The following is a 15,849-nucleotide window of genomic DNA, read 5'->3' as shown; positions in this document are numbered from 1 at the left end:
CCCCCCGATCTTCCCAGCAACACACTGCGCAGGCGCACTCCGCCCCGCTCCCTCCCTCCCTCCCGCCTCAGCCGCGGCGCCCCCCGCCCCCCGGTTACCGTTACCCCCCCTACCCCCCCCCCGCCCTAACGGCGTTCAACCGCCGCTCGCAGCCGTTAGCGCCGCCTCACGCCGCTCCTCCGCCAGGGGAGGAGGAGGAGGGGGAAGGCTCGGCTCGGCTCGGCTCGGCTGCCGGGCGGCCCGCCGCCGCCATGCAGATCACGCTGAAGACGCTGCAGCAGCAGACCTTCCGCATCGACATCGACCCCGAGGAGACGGTGAGGCGGCGGGGGGCGGTGTGTGAGTGTGCGTGGGGGGGGTCGCGGCTCGCTCCCCTCACGGCGAGGCGGTGTGGGGGTGAGGGGCCGCACCGGGCACGCCGAGGAGCGGCGGGGACCGGGCCCGAGCGCCCAACGGCGGCCGGGGGGGTTGTGGTGGTGGGGGTGAAGCCGCTGGGGGGGGGGGAAGATGGGGGTTGGGGGTGTGTGTGTGTGTGTATTTGGGGGGGGGTTGCTGTAAGCTGGCCTCTCGAGTTGGCAGGTGGCACGGCTTGCACGGCTCCTCCCTGCCTGCCAGGCTGGGGGAGGGGGCGAGCAGGCGGTGTGGCCGCAGCTGAGGCTTTGCTGGGGAGTCTCCAGGGAAATGCAGGGCCCTGAGAGGAAGGGGGGGGGGGGACCTGAGAGCGCCTTGTCACTTGTCTGGATGGCTCGCTGCCGCACATAGCCAAGTACGGACATCCTCGTGGCCTTCTCTCCAGTGGCGTGGTGAGTTCAGCTTCTGGAGGTGTCTGCAGCAGCCTTGCACGTGGCAGCAAAGCTGTGGAAAGCTCTGGTACAGTGTGCCTGGTTGTGTGAAGCTTAGCCTCTTCCACCTCTGTTTAAAGCAATCAAGGAGGGCAGCTAAAACTGGAGGAAGAGCTCATTTCGTCGAACAGCGTGACAGAGGGAGATGGCAAAGTGTCTCACTGGAGCATGTGTTTAGAAACCTCCAAGGATTTAAAACATCATTCTTTGCTTAAAACCAAGAAAAGTTCTCTTTTAATCCTCTGTCCTCTGTTTTGAGTAAGGTCCTGGAAAATAAAGCAGGGGGAGGACCAAAAGAATGTTGCCAGTCAAACACGCTTGCCAGCCTGTGAGACAGCAAAATGCATTAGCTGCAAGTTGGATTGTGGGAAACTGCCCTGCACTCTGGTTGTAGCTGTAGTTGCTACAGTAGTTCAGTGACACAAGAATGCCTCTCCTGAGCTTAATAGTTTAGGTCTTGGCTAGGAGTAGAAGAAATGTGGTTAAGATTTGAGAACTTTGTGTTAAAAGTGTGTAGTATGAAGCCTTGACTCTATTAACTCTAGAGGTGTGGGGCTGAAAATGTATTTAAACTTTCTTGGACAATTTTTTTGAAAATTAAATTACTATAGAAAGTGTTGTAAATATTAGATCTTAAAGGGAAGAACAATCTTGAATCCTCAATTAAGTGAGGAAAACTTTCAAATATACTTTGTTAACCAAACGTTTGGAAGTTCTCAGTCAGGTTTTTTAAAAAAAAGCTAATTTTTGATAATTGCACTGGTTTCTTAGATTAGTTTTCTATCATTGTGAAGCAAATGTGTGTGTTTTGGGAAGTTCGGGAGACGTTGCTTTTAGTGTTCAAACTATACGTACATGTTTCACTGCTAGAGGTAGCCTTGTTTACTTGGAGCTTTGCCCTATACTGTGACAAGGCCAAAAATGATCTAGTTGTAATAGGCCCAGGAAACTTGTTGCTCTAAAATTGGCTTCTGTTTCTCGCACTTTCTCCCTTTAGTCTCAGTCAAAAATGAATCTAAAGAGACATGATGTTACAGTACAAGGTAGTATTGTAACAAGAATTATGCTAGTAACCGAAAGCTCTCATTAATAGTAAAGAAAATATTTAAATATACCTTCTGGAGGGAATATGAGTAAACACACTTTGTAATTACTAATTGGAATTGTTACAGCTTCTACAGAAGCAGATGATTATTCTCTCCTTTATCAGACTGTTTTTTAGAGTTCAAAACATATTCTTAATATTGTGACTTTGTTTTCTGTTTGTGTTTGAAAGTGTTAGCCCACCAGCTATTTTTAATGAACAAAAAAACAGATTCAAAGAGTGAATTATTCTTGCTGGTGGAAGTGCTAGTGCTAGGCAAAAGACTCTGTTGTGTGTAAAAATAAATGTTGTACTCATCATGCTCTGTACAGAAGATGGATTTACCAGCTGTAATCGTTCTAGTGTTCTGCACCAAACAGTTCAGTACTCGAGCATTCAGACTTACCCAGGGTAACTGAAAGGGTGCATTTATCTACACAAGTTCATTCTCACGTCTGTTAATTGTTTGTGAGAGAGTAAGCATATTAAGCTACGTGTTAGAAGCAAATAGTGATGAAGACCTGTATAGCTGCGTCTCTTGTCTGAGGTCATGCCACTGACGCTGTAGGCTTCTAAACCTAGTGCTTGGTTTGTAGGGATCACTACGTAGGTGTGAAATAGGCCGAAAGAAAACTCTACATTTTTAACTTACGTTATAAAGTGAAACAACAATTTTAAGTAAGACTGTCCTATTTCTTTTTCAGTTTCCCTGTGCTGTTAACACTAACATCCTCATTGTCAAATGCAGAGGAGTTGAAGGAACATTCAGGATGTCAGGAGTCCTTTAACATCCTCCACTTCATGTAATACGGTCTTTCACATTGCACTGTTCTGCCACAGCGAAATGCCTGCTTGTTTAACACAGTGTCAACAGTACGCTTAGTTATGGAAGTTTGACCTTCTGCGTGTTCTGATATATCCTTAATATGCTTATACTTTATTGTCAAACATGCATGTGGACTTCTGGATGCACACATAATACCCCCCCCGTGCTGGAAGGTCCTGTTATTTAAGTTTAGAAATGTAGGGTAGGTACTACTGTAAGCCATGTTAACTGTCTGGGGAGCGTGCTCCAGCAAAAATGAATTACAAATGAATCAGGATCCAAGTAACATGTAGAGAAAATTTGAGGTGTGACATACGTTTCCATTCTATGGATTAAACAGGCAATCTTCAGTGGAAAAACAGATACAGCTTTTATGGAGATTTTTCAAAACAAAATCTTTTAGCAAAGATGTTTCTCGCTTGTGGGGAGCTCAGAAAACATTCTGGTTATGTAACAACAACAAGGTAGTACATAAAAAGGAGGTGCTTTTAAGTACATTTGTGAAGGACATTATGGTAAAGGACAAGCCACTTTAATTCTCCTCAGAGAGTACAACAAATTTCTGAACTGCTGCAGAAACTGTCATCTGAATAGTTAAAGCATTATTCCTGATCTCATACAAAAGTGAATACTCTTCCTGAACCCGTAAAAAAAAAAAAAGTTTGATTAGTTTCATCTGATTGTATCTATTCAGTATATTGAGAGCTATACTAAAGCATCTTTTTTTAAAAAAAAAAAAAATATATATATATATATATGTATATATATATCTCAAAACCCTGTGTGATTTTGAAACATACTTTGCATTCATTTTTATTCTCTCTGGGACAAGGAAAGATACTTGGAAACAAAGACAGTGTTGTTGTAAACTGTGTGGGCAAGACATACAAAGAGTGACTGAAGTCCCTTGGTTTGTCCAGCCCCGAGCAGAGCAGGCTGAGGGGAGGCCTCGTGGCGGCCTGCAGCTCCCTCACGAGGGGAGGGGAGCAGAGGGGCAGGCGCTGAGCTCTGCTCTCTGGGGACAGCGACAGGACCGAGGGAACGGCATGGAGCTGGGACAGGGGAGGGTCAGGCTGGGGGTTAGGGAAAGGTTCTGCACCCAGAGGGGGTCGAGCACTGGGACAGGATCCCCAGGGCAGTGGGCACAGCACTGAGCCTGCTGGAGGTCAAGCAGCGTTTGGACAGTGCTCTCAGACATACGGGCTGAGTTTTGGGTGGTCCTGTGTGGCACCAGGAGTTGATGATCCTGGTGGGTCTCTTCCAATTCGGGATATTCTCCAATTCTGGATATTGATCATGTTTCTTGGAGCCCTCCTGGTAGCCAGCGGGCTTCTGTTAGAAATACGCTTGTTGATGTAGCAGCCTTGAATGAAGAATAAAGGTTAACAATGATGAGTGTATGAGTCAGTTAATTTTAAGTAGAATTACTTTTTCTCATAAAATTATTTTTCTGTCATACAGAAATAATAGATTTAGTTTTGTTGAATATGCAGTTTCCTGTATTTATTAGCTTTAGAAAGAGCTTTGCAATAGCAAGAGTATTTCAGGAAGAAATGGTAAAATCAGACTGTATGAGGCCTGTAAACCTTGAAGAAATGTGAATTTATTCTGACAACCCCTTTCTACATGTGTTTCAGTGTTGGTTAAACCTGTAGACATCTCTGATGAGAGGATTGTTGTATTTCCCTGACAATTTATAATCTTAGTGGTTGGTTAGAGGAAAAATGCTTTCACTATCTTTTTCAAAATCCAGAAATATCCATCCAGAATAGAGATGTCTTTATACATCCCCAAGTCCTGATATTTTTTCTTTAATTCCTCTTTGATTTTACAGCAGGTATCCTTCTCTTCTTGTGTTGTTCTTGTCTACTTGTATTTCATATGCAGTTGCAGAAGGTGTGAATTTGCTGCTTGAGGTTTGATAGATGACTCTGCAAAAATTGTAGCTTCAGAAATTACCAGAGTAAGTGTTAGGGATAATCTGCAAATTTTTTCATTATTTCGATACTTTCTTTACAGACGATAGCATTTCAAAGTTATGTTTTCATAATACATGTTTGTGTTCTTTTTTTTTTTCTTTTTTTCCTGCAATTGCTTGTCCTCTGTGGCTAATCTCTTTCATTCCATGTTTCATGGCTAGAGTTAGACTTTTCAAGCAGAAAGTTTTAGTTTTAGTTGTTGGCTGAAGAAGATCTAGGCTGTTGCATCTTCAAGAATATATTTTCTTATAATCCTGGTATAATTTCCAAAGAACTTTGGATAGGATGTCATACATTCTTTAAAATATAATGAAGAATAAGTTATGGTGGTATAAATTCTGAATACAAATAAGTTTACTCATATTAGAATGTGTTTTTCTCTGTTAACTATTTTTTGTATGTGTTAACTCTGTGGTCATAAGTTTAGTTTTATTTTTGGAATATTCTTCTCCAGTTTAACTGCCAGCAAGAAAAAAAGACTTTGGTACCGTAATAACAATTTTGTTAATATTATATGCTATATCTCTCAGCAGTCCCAACTTTCTTCGAGCGCTATTTCCAAGATGGCCAGTGAGTGAACTGACAAGTTAAATATATAGGTTGTATAGATATTTCTGTATCTAAGTGCAAAACAGGCTTTAAATATGATTGGTAAGCCAAGGTGTCTGTACTTGATATGGATAACAACAGGCTAGAAAGTGTTTCCTTCGTAATCTATGGTCAGTGGAGGGGTGGACATGTATAGGCTCATTAAAGAATAGTATGAGTAAACAATCATTCTATAATCTTTCTCCTGCCCTTGTGCATACATACTAGCAGGTCTTTTGGAAGTATTTTCATTGTGTTTCTGAAGCACAGCAAAATGCTTTCCTGAAGGGAAATGTATATATCTATTTAAACACAAGACTAAAGGATGTGGCTGCCAATGTTTTCTCCTGCCAAGGGTGACAGGATACTTGGATTAAGTAGACTCATTGAACAAATCTGTTTTTATCTTACAGGACATAGTGAGGTGCAGCATGTCTCATCCGGGCACTGTCAGAACCAGACAGAGGCCTTGCAGGCTCTCCTTTTTGCATGGTGCTCTGCAGGAAGCATCAAGTGAATGCAGAAAGCAGAGGAAAGGGCTGGTGGCTGCTATAGGTGTACTGAGTCAGAGTGTAGTATAAATGCTAACATCTCTCCCTGTCTCTTGTCATTCCCTGTACCAGGGGTAGAGTAGACTCAGGACTGGAAGGGAAGTGAGGCTGAAATACTTTTCTTCCATGCCCCCAGCTTGAGTGCCTGGGCTTCATATTTCTAACTATTTTTTTTGGTGTCCAAAATGAAGGCCATTAGAGCGTACCTAAATAAAGCTTGTTTTACTCTTCTAATTGGTTTGTCAGTATGCAGAATTAAGAGTTTTGTTTTTTAAAAAATCATCTAATTACTTAAAATGTCTTACCAGTTTTCCTCATATTAGAAACTGTTCAAATAGAGTAAAAGCAATAGAACCAGTCTGAAGGGAATAGACTTGTTCATGCTAATCAGCATGACCATGGAAGTGTCACCGCTTAGAGAATGTAAGTTTTCTCCTTAAGGCAAGCCCCTGTGAGTTCATAGGGAGCACTGAGAGCTGTCAAAAGCCACATCTTTCTACTGTTTTTGCAATATATTGACAGCTTAGCATTTTTTCTGTTGCTTAAAGCTCAGCTTTATGTTGAAATCTATTCATGTATCACTACAAAACTTCATGTGTACAGCCATTTCAGTCATCATTTAGCATCAGAATGTTGACCCTAATGTCTCCTTTTTTAAACAGTGTTCAAGTCAATTTGGAAATGAAGGATGGAAGTGCCTAGAGGCCAACTGTGAGATTAGAAATTCATTTTGTTGATCTCCAGGCAGTGAGTAACAGCAACTACTCTACTGATAAACTTCACCTAGGTGTAAATGAACTCAGTTCTGGAGAGGAAATTAGAATGGCAGAGATAATTGCTTAGGAAGTAAATGGCAAAGCTAAATTTTGGATTTTTACTTTGCCATTTCCAGGCTATTCATCTACTAGGCCGTGCTTTCTTTGTATGCAGACTTTAACATCACACATGCGAATGGCAAATATGGTAGTTTTTGAATGCTTTATATTGCCTGTGAGGCTGTTTTAAAATATTGTCATAATTCTCTAAGTGCCTTTTTTCTTGAGTACATACTATTTTTTTCAACTGCTTATGAAAAGATGAACAGATTCACAGGACTCTTCCTCTCTTATGGTCCTTCTCAATTACTGCATCTGTTATACCTCTGGAACCCGATGCAGGGCAGTAACCTGTTCTTGCAACTCTCAGGGTGGTTTCCTGACTATTGAACGTCCCATTAAGTAAACACGCATGAGAGATTTCTGTAAGTGTAGGTTTGCAACAACAAAATCTGCTTTTATTATTCATAGGAAAAGTTAGGACCAAATGTGGTCTTATCAATGAATCTATTATAAAACCTTTAGTTACTAGATATGAAGCATCTTATGCCCCAGACATTTCAATAACAGGCAAAATGTTTGCCATTAATGTGTGATCATGGAGTTTGATTAAGGATTTTAGAATTTGTGACACAGATCAGTTTGTTGCTTCATTATCTGGATTACTGTTGGATACAACGTTATCCTCAACTGATTGAGCAGTTTCTGTATATACTATCTGTACCATACAGCATGTGGTATATGTGTTTTCAGCAGCAGTGGGAGGGAAAACTTGGGAATGTTAGCCCAAGCTCTAAACAGAAGCGTTCAGAGTAGCCTCCACATGTCTTAGCTCAGCAGTTGGGGAGAAGAGCAAAGGCCTTTGGACTGAAAGCTTTTGACCGTGTCTAAAGATGACTGTTTCTCCAGTCTGGGATAAATTTGTTAGTCTGTTGCGGAACAGGTGAAGATTGGTAGAGGAATTGCAAAGGGATTAAAGACCCCCCTCTGAGTTCCTTCTCGAAACAGTTGGATTGTAGGCAGGTGGATAGTGCAAGTCTCTAGGAGTTAGTCTTGGGATCCATCTATTTATAGTATTTTTATTAATTTGATAAGAATAACACACTTGAGTACAAAAGCAATAGAAACATGGTGGAATTAAAGGACTCAAAGCTTGTGCTTGGCAATCTGATTGGAGGGCCTGTTGTTTGGAAATGTCTGTCCAAAAGATGAAACCCTCAAGCTTATAAATCCTGGAATTTCCATCAAGAGTAGTAGTGCCACTGTTCCGCATGCTTGCTGGCCACCCATTCCCAGGAGGAATGAATTTCCATTGGTATAGCAAAGAGGTGCTGTGATGGTGTGGAAGACTGAGACTATTAAGTGAAAGTAAGCGAAAGGGCCCAGGCTAGCTTAGGTTATGAGCTGGGAGGAGGGCTTGGTAGTGCTAAGCACAGTGGTACACACCAAGCGAGGTGGAAGGGTTATTCATGCTTAAATTGTAACACTGGCATAGAAACTGAAGAGTATTAATACTCAGTGAATTAATTTGGGCTGAAAATGAGCAAAAAGGCTTTGAAGAAACTTTGTAGCAACCCTGTAGTGGAAGAGGTAGCAAAAAAAACTTGGTTTTAGATCCACTAATCTGTGAATCAGATTCCTGATGAAGATTGTGGTGTGACTTGATGCGGGAAGACGTCCATTTTGGTTCTAATATCTAGTTTCTCTATTGATCTCAAGAAATTCAGAGTTATTATTTTGCCTCTGTAGTTAAAAATGACAAGTATACTGGTGACTTTTTTTTACTGGAAATTAAGAAATGTGATTTTATCTCACCTGATTTTTCCTTGTCTATTTTGGCATAGTGTATAAGGTAAGAAGTTGATATCAGTGTGTGAGAGAGAAGGGAGTGAGTTTGTTTAGTATACTTGAGTTATGTGAAATACTTGCCTAGAAGGAACCCAGCACTTAGGTGGCTAAAATAACTGTAGGGAACAGCTGGGCATCTGTTGTGGTTTAACCCAGCCGGCAGCTAAACACACAGCCGTTCGCTCACCCTCTGGGAAAGTGAATTGAGATAAAGACAGTTTATTAAGACAGGAAAATAATAATAATAATGATGATAATAGTACTACTAACAATAATAATAAGTAAGAAACAAGTGATGCACAGTGCAATTGCTCACCACTCGCTGACTGATGCCCAGCCTAACCCCAAGCAGCCTGCCACCCCCACCCTGGCTAGCTACCCTTATATATAGTTCAGCATGACTCCATACGGTACGGAATACCCCTTTGGCCAGTTTGGGTCAGCTGTCCTGGGTCTGTCCCCTCCCAGCTCCTGCTGCACCCCCAGCCTGCCCGCTGGCAGGACAGAGTGAGAAGCTGAAATGTCCTTGGCTTGATGTAAGCACTGCTCTGCAACAATTAAAACATCAGCATGTTATCAGCACTCTTCTCATACTAATCCAAAACATAGCACCCTACCACCTACTAGGAGGAAAATTAACTCTGTCCTAAGTAAAACCAGGACAGCATCTTAGCACTATCAATTTCACATAACCTGTTTTTAGGATGCCCATCTGGGATGCACTCTGGGACTGGTATTTCTTTGGAATAGCTGTTTTGCAGTTAGGAGTTCAGCTGTGACTCTTAATTAAACAGATTTCATGGCAGGTATTCTTACGGGCATTGTGTTCAGTATTCTCTGATTAGCAGGGATAGTCACACATCTGAAATTCATAGGGGGCATAAAAAATCAGTTAATTTGTAAATTTGCTATCGTAGTGTAAAAGTGTTCTGTTTCCAGATCTTTAAGGTACTGTTTCCAGTGCATCAGACATCAAGAGCAACAAGAAAGGCTTCTGCAAGTGCCTCAATGGCAAAAGGAATACTAGGGAACATATGGGCCCTCTCCTGAAGGAAACAGGAGACCTGGTTACCTGGGGCAGTGCAAAGGCCAAGGTACTCCATGCTGCTTGCAGTGCAGACAGGCAATGTTATCATGGTACTCAAGGCCAGGGAATACTTGGGCAGACTGACCATTCCTGAGACCATGGGCCCCAGTGGGTTGCACCCGTGAGTGCTGAAGGAGCTGGCAGATGTGATTGTGAGTCTGCTTTCTATAAACGCTTGGTCACAGTAGCTGGGAGAAGTGCCTGAAGACTGGAGAAAAGCAAATGTCTTGCCCTGTCTTCAGAAAGTGTGAGAGAGAGGACCCAGGGAACTACCAGTTCAGCCATACCTCGATCCCTGGCAAGGTGATGGAACAGCTTATTCTGGAAACAATTTCAGACGTATGAAGGAGCAGAAAATCAAGATCAGTCAGCATGGATTCAAAAAGGGGAATTCATGGCTAACTGTCGTGGTTTTGTTTGGGACAGTTAATTTTCTTAATAGAGGCTCCAATGATGCTGTGTTTTGGTTTGTGAATGAAAACAGTAGCGATAACACACTGCTGGTTTTAGTTGTTGCAGAGCAGTGCTTACACAGAGCCAAGGAGTTTTCTGCTTCTAATGGTTTCCTGCCAGTGAGGAGGGTGGGGGTGCACAAGAAGAAATTGGTAGGTGACACAGCCAGTACAGCTGGCCCAAATTGGCAAAGGGATGTCCCATGCATGTGGTGCCGTGCTCAGCAGTAAAAGCTGGGGTAAAGGAGGAAGGGGGGTTGTTTACAGTGATGGTGTTTGTCTTCCCAAGAAACTGCTATGCTTGGTGAGCCCTGCTTTGCTTGAAGTGGCCAAACACCTGCCTGCCAATGGGATGCAGCAAGTGAATTATTTGTTTTGCTTTGCTTGCACACATGGCTTTTGCTTTACTTAGTTAATTGTCTTTTTCTCAAGCCATGAGTTATTGCGGTTTCACCTTTCTGATTCTCTCCCTCATCCAGCTGAGCAGCTGTGTGTTGCTGAGCTGCCTGCTGAGATTAAACCAGAACATGGACTAACTCAACCAGCTTCTGTAATGAAATTACCAGTTTGGTACATGGGGGGAAGCAATGGATGTTGCCTACCTGGACTTCAGTAAGGCCTTTTACCCTGTCCCTTGTAGAGAAGCTGTTGGAGGTATGGGCTGGGTGGGCAGATTGAGGTGGATCAAAAACTGGCTGAAGGGCCTGTACCAGCAGGTTGTAGTCAGTGGTGCAAAGTGTAGACGTAGGCCAGTAACAGGTAGAGTACCCTAAGGGTCAGTACTGGGTCAGTCTTGTTTGGCATTTTCCTTAACAACCTAGATGATGGGGTGGAGTGGACTGTCAGTAAATTCATGGATGACACAAAGACATGAAACTTGGGGAAGTGGCTGACTCACTAGAGGGCCTCACAACCATCCAGAGGGACCTTAACAGGCTGGAGAAATGGCCTGGCTGGCTGGATCTCATGCAGTTCAACATGGAGAATTGCAGTCCTGCTCCTGGGTAGGAACAGCCCCAGGCACCAGGACATGCTGGGGGTCACCCAGCTGGAAAGCAGCTCTGCATAAACGGACCTGGGGGAACTGCTGGGCACCGAGTTGAGCATGAGTCAGCGATGTGCCCTTGCCACTAAGAAAGCTATCATTATTCTTGGCCGCATTAGGCAAAGTACAGACATTAGGACAAGAGAGGAGATCTTTCCCTCAGCAGTGGTGAGGCCACACCTGGAGTACTGTGTCCAGTTGTGGGCCCCCCAGTACAAGAGAGACCTGGACACAATAGAGAGTCCAGTGCAGGGCTACTAATATGATCAAGGGACTGGAATATAGGATCATGGACTCATAGAGTGGTTGGGACTGGAAGGGACCCTAGAGATTATCTAAATCCAGCCCTCTGCCATGGGCAGGGACACCTTCCACTAGGCCGTGTTTCTCAAAGCCCCATGCAGCGTGGCCTTAAATGCTTCATGTTGAGCTTCTTATCAACTAACACCCCCAGATTCTTCTCAGAGCTGCTTGCAATCCATTCTCCACCCAGCCAGTTCCAGTTTCCCTGGAACCTTCTCATGGCTGAACAACCCTGGCTCCCTCAGCCTGTCTTCACAGAAGTGCTCCAGCCCCTTGATCATCTTTGTGGTCCTTCTTGTGCTGGGGTCCCCAGAGCACCTCTCCTGGGACTATACAGCAGTCACAGTGCTGCAGAATAAATACAATTCATATTCTGTGAAACCATCTTTAAGAATAAGCATCAATTCAAAGAATGCGTAAGGTTGGAACATGTCTCCGGAGGTCATGTGGTCCAACCACCCTGCTCAAGCAGGGACACCCAGAGCAGGTTGCCCTGGACCATGTCTAGGCAGCTTTTGAAGATCTCCAAGGAGGGAGACTCCACTACGCACATAGTAAAGAATTCCTTCCTGATGTTTGGAGGGAACCTCCAGTGTTTTGATTTGTGCCCCTTGTGTCTTGTCTTGACACTGAGCATCACTGAAAATAATTCATGTTTGTTCCCAGAGGAGGGCCATGAAAACATTCACAGTACTGGAGCATCTCTTCTGTGAATAAAGGGTTGGGTTTCTTCATCATGGAGAAGAGAAAGCTCCAGGGAGACCTTACTGCAGCCTTTCAATACTTAAAGGAGGCTTCTAACAAAAACCGAGCAAGACTTGTTACCCAGGCCTGTAGCAACAGGACAAGGGATAAGAGTTTTAAACTGAAAGGCAGGGTAGATTTAGACTGGACATAAAGAAGAAACATTCCATTGTGAGGGTGGTGAGACTCTGGAACAGGACAGTGGGCAGTAGCCTGGAGAAGTTGTGGACACCCCGTCACTGGAAGTGTTCAGAGTCAGGTTGGATGGGCCTCTGGGCCTCCTGATCTAACGGAAGATATTCCTGTCTGTGGCAGGAGTTTTGACTTAAGTGATCCTTAAAGGTCCCATCCAACACAAATCACTCTACAGTTCAAGCTGGTAGTTAGGAGCTGGCTTAAGTTCATTTATTTTTTCCGTTAAAAAGGTATGATTGCTTAAGTCAATTCATCTGAGATACAATAGGGTTTCGCATATATAAATTACTCTTCTCTATAAACAGTTGCCATGTTTGGAAATGTAAGGACATGTTTGGAAATGTATCATCTGGAAATTACTTGTATTTATGTTACATTTCCAATTTAATAGGAACAACCTGAACCACATTCCAGAATTTCTTAATTTATAGTGTGGAGCTCATGATGTGTCAAGTTAACTGTGAATCAACGTACCACATGATGTACCTTTGCATGGCAAAAGTTTTGCTTTAGACTAGAGTGCATGTCCTGTTAAATGAGAAGCTTAAGTTAATGGTCTTTGCCTTTGCAAACGGCAGTGTCTATGCATATAGTTAGCAAATTACTGTAAATTAGTTGAGCTATGTTAAGCTTAAATTTGTTTTAGCTCTGTGTAAACTGTTTGTCAGCTGGAGAAATGTTAGAGGTCTGAAGTAATTTGTGTTTGAATTAAGTATATTATGTGTTCCCAGAATGATTGACATATCTAGCAAGTACAGAAAATACAGGAGACCTATATTGGAAATAGTAACAGCCTTCTCTCCTGATTTCTTTTTTTTTTTTTTTTTAATTCCTGTAGGAAGCAACTCATAGCCACTGTATTGGCGGGTTCCAGCCAGAGTGCCTCTGTATGTGGGGAGCAAACACGTTGTTTCGTCCTACCCAGTGTGCTGCTGTGATTCTGTGAGAGCTGCCTGTGGAGGACCTCTAGGGATGCATGGCGGGGGGGGGCTAAGCTTGCACAGCTGGAGTTACCACACTCCAAGCTCATGCAGGTGGCATCACTGTACTCGCAGGTGGCATCACCGTACTCGGTGCTCTGCTCCTGCTGACCACTGACAGCTCTGCTCCTGTCACACAGCAAAGGTAAAGCAGTGGTAACTGCTTGCGTGTAACTCTGTAATGTTATCTGCATTTACAGTCACTATTTCACAAAGGCAATAAATACCAAACTCCTAAACACAGTGCAATTATTGTGTGTTAGTGTGTTTAGCTTGTCCTGGCCATAGTCATGACATCAACAATAATAAAAACTTTCAGAAAGTCAGGAGACATCTGAAAACAGTAGCTTGATAGAGTGCAGAGGACTTGAAAAAAGCCTTAGTTTTCTCTGTCAAAATAGGTAGTACTTGCTGATCACATTACGATATTTATTCTATATCTGTAGCAGACCTAGTGACTGAGTAAAGTGCTTTGAGGTGTCATCGTTGAGTCATTAGTACAAGTACCTAAATACATGAATAGTTAAGGAGTATGTTAAAATGTGGGCATTTAAACCACATATTTTCAACATGGTTTTGGAGTTAATGTTCCCTGATGGGAGCAGGAAATTTAACTGGCATTGCCTGAAGAACCTAATACTTTAAAATTTTTAGAAAAGATGCTTGATAGCTTATCCATGGCTTAAGTAGGTTGTTGTTTTATGAGTGACTGTCAGCTTTAAATAATAATTGGGGATGAATTCACAACTTATATTTTTAGTTTTCAAGGAAACGATCTTCTTAAGCTATTAAATAAATGTAAGTCCAGGAACAGAACTGACTTTTGTACAAGGAAGTGCACAGACTGATGATGCTATCAGCAAAACAGTAGTATTACAGTAGTTAATGCTTTGACCTTCTCGAATACTAATGGATAGTAGTGAGCTGCTGTTTTGCTGTGGAAAAGCAAATGTCCAGCTTGTGTTCTGTATCCTTGTGTGTCTAGTGGTTCAGTCACCTGTGTCACTTAGGTGCAGGCTTACAGAATGGATTATATTCTGCAGGTCTCCTTTGATGGGTTAAGAAGTATAGTAAAACAAGCAAGCTCTTACTTGTTTCTGTTGAAAAGATGCAGCTTCTCGTCAGTGTTCAAGTTTTGTCAATCCCTGCTGGACCAAACATCCAAAATGTGAAAGAATTAACCCATTAATAAACCTCAGAAGTAAAATCTGAGAGGAAGAGGGAGGAGAGGAGGCCAATGAAGGAAAAGAAGAAATAAAACAGGTTATTTACAGCATTTACAAAGGAATAATAGGAAACCAGGAAGTATGGCTGGCATGTCGAGTGGATGACAGGTTTTAATTGTGTTGAAAAGCTGGCTTTTTTGAGTCTCAGTAAATACTTATTTAACATCTGAAAATGATGTTTCAGTGTATTTACTATGTAAGCAACCCTAGTAGTGAGCTACTGCTTTAAAAAAAATGAAATTAAGAGCAATGATACTACTGCAGCTACCTGTGGTACAAATAATTCCCAGTCCAGCTCAGCTGTCAGGACAAATGCATTTTCTCATGCTTAGCTGGTTGAATTGTAGATACATGCTTATTAACAGCAAAGCGTTGAATGAAAAAAGCTTATGAATATGCAGGAAAAAGAAAGCTCTAGAAGGTGGAGTTTGGATCAGTAAGTTCATAACAGATTGGCAGCATCTGTCTGTCAGGAAGCAAGAATGAATGTTTTGATATAGGTATACGATTTCAAATGTGTTGCTACAGACACTGTTCTACAAGAACAACCTTTGTCTCTTCATGATGTTGTTACGCAGTCTTTGTGGAGAACGCATGCCCCCTGGTTCATGGCAGCTAAAACTGTGTCATTTGAGCTGTTGTTTGCAGTGCTCTGAAGATGTAGGCTATAAATCAGTGGCCTGTGTAAACAAGTAAATAGGGCAAAATGATTTTGGGGTAGGCTTACATTTGTTAGGCAAAGCTCCGCATATTATCGGGAAGGGGAAATAATTGAGAACTATGTCTGTAAAATGAACAACTGGACAATTTGCACAAGTTGTTGCTTATCAAGGTTTCACGTGATTCCAGCAAGTTAAATCAAATGTCACTGTGACCTTACAAAAAAAAAAAAGACATTCCATGAAGAGTCATGATAAAGAATAATTTTAGCTGTGCATAGTATGTGTACCCCTGCATTCAGAGAAAGAACAGGGAAGAGAAGTGGGTTAGAAGATAGAAGCATTTTTGACCAGATTTCTCAGCTTCTTACTGTGGTAGTCTTGTGCTTAAGAATTTTTATGGATAAATGAGTTGTCTCTCATCTTTGTATTTGAATTAGAGTATTTGTGGAAGGGTACACATTGCACTAGGAAAGTTTTTGCTGACATCTTTGAAAGACCGATGTAATTTAAGTGCATAATCAATATATGACTGAAAACTACTATTTAGAAATAAAAGCTTAAGAACAAAGTGTACTTAAGGTTTTTGTTGTAAAGCAATTTTTTTCAACAAGACTGTTTCTGT

General features: G+C 42.4%; 1 protein-coding gene across 1 annotated transcript in view; it reads left to right on the top strand.

The window, feature by feature from the left end:
• Window positions 1–115: 115 nt before the first annotated feature.
• Window positions 116–15,849, top strand: part of RAD23B (RAD23 homolog B, nucleotide excision repair protein) — a 39,729-nt gene continuing 23,995 nt past the window's right edge. The window contains exon 1 of the mRNA XM_068666338.1: window positions 116–317. Within this exon, the coding sequence (XP_068522439.1) occupies window positions 252–317 (66 nt within the window). The 5' untranslated portion in view covers window positions 116–251. The remainder of the gene's footprint in view (window positions 318–15,849) is intronic.

Source organism: Anas acuta, chromosome Z (genome assembly GCF_963932015.1).
Source record: "Anas acuta chromosome Z, bAnaAcu1.1, whole genome shotgun sequence".
Taxonomy (NCBI): Eukaryota; Metazoa; Chordata; class Aves; order Anseriformes; family Anatidae; genus Anas; species Anas acuta.
This window is presented reverse-complemented; position numbering and strand designations above follow the sequence as displayed.